The sequence below is a fragment of the Babylonia areolata genome, chromosome 35 (genome assembly GCF_041734735.1).
Source record: "Babylonia areolata isolate BAREFJ2019XMU chromosome 35, ASM4173473v1, whole genome shotgun sequence".
Taxonomy (NCBI): Eukaryota; Metazoa; Mollusca; class Gastropoda; order Neogastropoda; family Buccinidae; genus Babylonia; species Babylonia areolata.
The window spans coordinates 9,098,185-9,103,184 of NC_134910.1; the positions used below are offsets into that span (position 1 = coordinate 9,098,185).

General features: G+C 39.8%; 1 protein-coding gene across 1 annotated transcript in view; it reads right to left on the minus strand.

The window, feature by feature from the left end:
• Positions 1-3,040, minus strand: part of LOC143277866 (uncharacterized) — a 29,373-nt gene extending 26,333 nt beyond the window's left edge. Inside the window, exon 1 of the mRNA XM_076582806.1 lies at positions 2,909-3,040. Within this exon, the coding sequence (XP_076438921.1) occupies positions 2,909-2,935 (27 nt within the window). The 5' untranslated portion in view covers positions 2,936-3,040. The remainder of the gene's footprint in view (positions 1-2,908) is intronic.
• Between the last annotated feature and the right edge of the window lie 1,960 nt (positions 3,041-5,000).

A 5,000-nucleotide genomic window follows, 5' to 3' on the forward strand; every position in this document is an offset into this window, starting at 1 on the left:
ATGTGTATGATGCCTGTGTGTGCACACACGTGTGTGTTTGAAGATTTTCATGTGGCAATGTTTTGTATGATTTTCATGTTTCCATAATTGTAGTCTTTGATTCATCCATTTATGTAACTATTATTATCTATTTGGTTTGTTCTATGTCATTTATTATTCATACTTATTTCATTTATTACAATGTGTGTATGTGTGTGTATGCGTGTGTGAGGGCATGGTGTAAAGAAGCTTCCAGCTTATCCATTTTACCCTCAATAAAACATTTGTCATTTGTCATTGTCATTGTCTTCCCCATGTGTTGCAAAGGTTGACAGGGTTTCAATGTCTGTCTGGGTGCATCTTGGTGGAATAAGTCAGGTGTTATTGGACTTCGGATCCAGCGTCCACCAGTGATCAAGATTCAACTACAAGACCCTGTTCTGGCATGGTACTGTATTGCATTGCATTTCTCTTTTTATCACAACAGATTTCTCTGTGTGAAATCCGGGCTGCTGTCCCCAGGGAGAGCGCGTCGCTACACTACAGCACCATCCTTTTTTTTTTTTTTTTTTTTTCCTGCGTGCAGGTTTATTTGTTTTTTCCTATCAAAATGGATTTTTCTACAGAATTTTGCCAGTAACAACCTTGTTTTTGCTATGGGTTCTTTTTTTACGTGCACTAAGTGCATGCTGCACACGGGACCTCGGTTTATCATCTCATCTGAATGACTAGTGTCCAGACCACCACTCAAAGTCTAGTAGAGGGGGAGAAAATATTGGCAGCTGAGCCATGATTCGAACCAGCGTGCTCAGATTCTCTCGCTTCCCAGGTGGATGCGTTACCTCTAGTACAGGCCATCACTCCACCATGTTGGTGTGTGCTCAGGGAAAAGCACTTAAATAGGAAATTTTCTTCCTAAAATTACGTTTAAGTAACATACTTGCCGTGACCCACTAGTGCAGACTCCGGCAGGGGTCTGACATTCCTGTCCTGTGCAAACTACTATCCGCCTATGCGGAGAAAATGAAAGTAGCTACGGCTGACAACCTCCTGGAAGTAAGTAACTTCCCCTTTGCCCCCCTGACTAGCACCCTCTTTTGACGGCAGCTCTCAAATTTTCCTCACTCCCAGGTCCAACCAGGTGTGACTGGGAACACCTGACTTCGGTCAGGGAAGGTTAAAAAGCAGGGGAAGGAGAGAACTGGGTCCCCACCTTCCTAAGCTGAACCCTCGACACAGTGAATATGAATTCTCCACAGCTGCAAAAGACTGTGTGACTTTTAACCATTTTTATCTTGATTGTGCCAAAAAAATTGAGTGGCTCTTCCTTGGTCTGCTATTTGGAAGATGGCTGTTCATTTTCTGATTCAGCAGAGAAAAATCTTTAGTTTCTTTAATTTTACAATCGGGAAATGCGGTTTTCTTTAAATCTTGAAGAAAAATGAAAAAAACAACTAAAGTTATCTATACATTTTTCATGTGTGTGCATATTATGTACACACACATGCACACATGTGTACATGTGATTGTGAGACAGATAATCTTGGGGTTTTGTTTTTCAGAATACAGTTTCCCCCAACACATATCTATAACAAACAGACTTACTGAGATCAAGGTTTTCCCTACCAAAGTCGCTGTTTCAGTTTAAAGTAATAAGACTAATCCTTATCTGCAACAAAACCTCCACGTCTGTACAAACTTAAATAATATGAAACTGTGAATCAATTATACAATGTCAAATGTTATGGATGTCGAGATATTTGCATGTGATGTAATGTGTGTGTGTTTGTGTGTGTGTGTGTGTGTGTGTGTGTGTGTGTGTGTGTGTGTGTCCACCCACACATTTATGGAAATACTGGAGGTGCAGCCCACAAATGCAGATGAAGAATGATGTGAGATTCAAACGTCTGTACCTAGAGTTATTGACCTTCAACTTTTAAACAACTTGCACATTTTAGGCAATAAAAAATTGACACAACAAACTGACATAAAAGTTGCTTTTGCAAACCTAACAGAAATCTAAACACAATCCTGCCACAATGATTCAATAACCTTGAGATATATACCCCCCACACCTCCCCTCAATCTAATTTTAACATGTTCTCATGTTTCAACTATCAGTGCAGATCAAGAACTGTGAGATAAAGTGAGAAAGTTCCTGAGCTTCTCTATTTCATACTGTTGAGGTTCATGACAGCCACTAAATCTCATTAACCAATATTTTGGATAAGTTACTTCTGGCGTAAATCAAGTGTACCCATAAGATCAGTCAGGTCTTTTCTGCTTGACCATGTGATCTCAAATGTTTTCTTAGTCATGAGAGTAGAGTGGGTGCCCTTTTAACCAAAAAATGAATTCATGCATGCATAAAAGTTTTGGGTGGCCCCGCCCCAGTACTCACACGAAAATATCGGATGACATTGGGTTTATGACTTGTCTCATGGCTTTCTTTATTTCTTTTTCTTTTCTTTTTTTCTTAAGTCCCATCATCTGTCCTCTCTGACCTGTCACCAAACCCACATCGCCACTCCTCGAAATTGTTGCATTCACATTCACATTGACAAATATTAATAACCCACGCGTATTATGTACGCCTGAAAATCACGAACCTTGGTGAAATTCTTCCACCACTAACTTAGGGTTCTTCTCATTGTTACCGAATTAAAACCGCTTTCTTAGCTTCTTTGCGCGAAATCTGGCTCCGAAAACTGTCGCGTTTTAATGCAGGCATCTGGTCTGAGATAAAATAGGGGAGGGACGTGTACAGTACTGCCACGACACTGCCATCGTTAAGATCAACGATGAAACCAACTTTCGACCAAGCGACATTCCACTTTTTTTTTCCAGTTCAGACCGGACTGTTCTGGAAAAAATAAATACTAATCTTCGCTGATATTCAGCGTCTTGTTAGGACGTACAATATACTCACCCAACACACGCGGTATAAATACTTCATGGTGGGAATTCTGTTGTCACTTCATTTCCAACGTAACATACTCCATCGCTTCGGCTCCTTGTCTGGTAGCACTAGAAGCTAGACAGCAGGCAAGCTCAGATTGTGTTATCTCCCTTCCTTCCTCTTCGCCGCGGCCGTCAGACCGTGTCTGAACTTTGACCCTGACCTTGTCTCTGAACTGTTCTAGTTTCCATTTTGTGAGCGAAATGGGAATGCGGTGTTTGTCTGGATCAAGGGAATTTGAGAATCGAAACTGAAAGTCGGGTGACACTAAAAATGTTGGGGTTCAAAGTTTGTTTTTCTCCACCCCGCCCCCTGCACACACACACTCAAAGAGGAGCTGACGAACGCACGCATGTCTTTTGTTTGAAGATGTATTGGCTGATAACGTGATATTGTTTCAGGTGGCTCAGGATTTGATTAGATCAAGCCTGCTTAATTGATTAAAAAAAAAAAAAAAATTATGGCTCGATCTTTACTTCAGCTGATTCTTTTTGTGAGCAGCTAAGATTGTACTGTTCTTAAAATTGCTCTCTCTCTCTCTCTCTCTCTCTCTCTCTCTCTCTCTCTCTCTATCTATCTATCTATCTATCTATCTCTCTCTCTCTCTCTCTCTCTCTCTCTCTCTCTCTCTCTCTCTCTCTCCTCTCGTCTGAGGAGAATTTAACCTGAATTTACTCTCTCTCTCTCTCTCTCTCTCTCTCTCTCTCTCTCTCTCTCTCTCTCTCTCTCTCTCTCTCCTCAGCTTAGAGAGAATACATGTATCATTTACTTTACTGTGTTCAGTCGTCAGTCAATTTAACCTGAATTTACTTTTCTTATGAGAATTCTTCATTACAATCTGTTACACCAGGGGATGGAGTTGAAACAAATGTCAAAATGAAAGCGACATAAAAACAAAACAAAACGTCATAATGTCAGCATGATTCTTTAACTTGATCAATAACGAAAAATAACCATATAACAGATGGCCTGGACTCTCAGTAAGGCTGTGTTGTAATGCCAGTCCTGTCTTAGTCTCTGAGATGGACAATCTTTTCAATGTCAACGTTCTCGTGACGGATATGCCGCTATACATCGATGTGAAAGTAAAATAAAATAAAATAAAATAAGATAAAATAAATACGCCGACTGCTTAATTATTCAGACAACCCCACAGTTTCAGTTTCAGTAGCTCAAGGAGGCGTCACTGCGTTCGGACAAATCCATATATGCTACACCACATCTGCCAAGCAGATGCCCTGACCAGCAGCGTAACCCAACGCGCTTAGTCAGGCCTTGAAAAAAAAAAGTGAATAAATAATAGATAAGCTTACACAAATAAATAAATAATTATAATGTAAAAAAAAAAAAAAAGAAAGAAAAAAAAAGAAAGGTGAATAAATAATAGATAAGCTTATACAAATAAATAAAAAAATAAATAAATAAATAATATTTTTTTTAAAAAGGTAGTAGTAATAATAATAATAAAATAATAATAATAAACCCCACAGATCACAGTCATATAAAGGCACTGACTGCCGTCAGGAATGGCCAGTCACTCAGCTCAGTGCTCTGCTTGTGACTCAGTGATGAAACTGAGTTTCAGTTTTCAGTTTCAGTAGCTCAAGGAGGCGCCGGTCACTGCGTTCGGACAAATCCATATACGCTACACCACATCTGCCACTGAAGCAGATGCCCTGACCAGCGGCGTAGCCCAACGCGCTTGGTCAGGCCTTGAGAGGAAAAAAAAAAAGGTTGATAAATAATAGATAAGCATACATAAATAAGTAAATAAATACATGAATAGATAAATAAATAAATAATAATTATAATATATAAAAAAAATATGATGAAAGAATCTTACTATTCTTCTTCTTTCAGTTTTTTTTTTCCCCCCCTTTTCTGCATCTCTCCTTGATACCCTCCCCCCCCCCCACACACACACACCCACACCCCACCCCCCTCCCCGTCAGAAAGTCAGGATGCATTCCTACCATACATACTATCCAATCATCCAGCTATACTGATGACAAACCCTTGAAAAGATTGCCGAGTCTTTATTATCTGTTGCCAGTGTAGACTG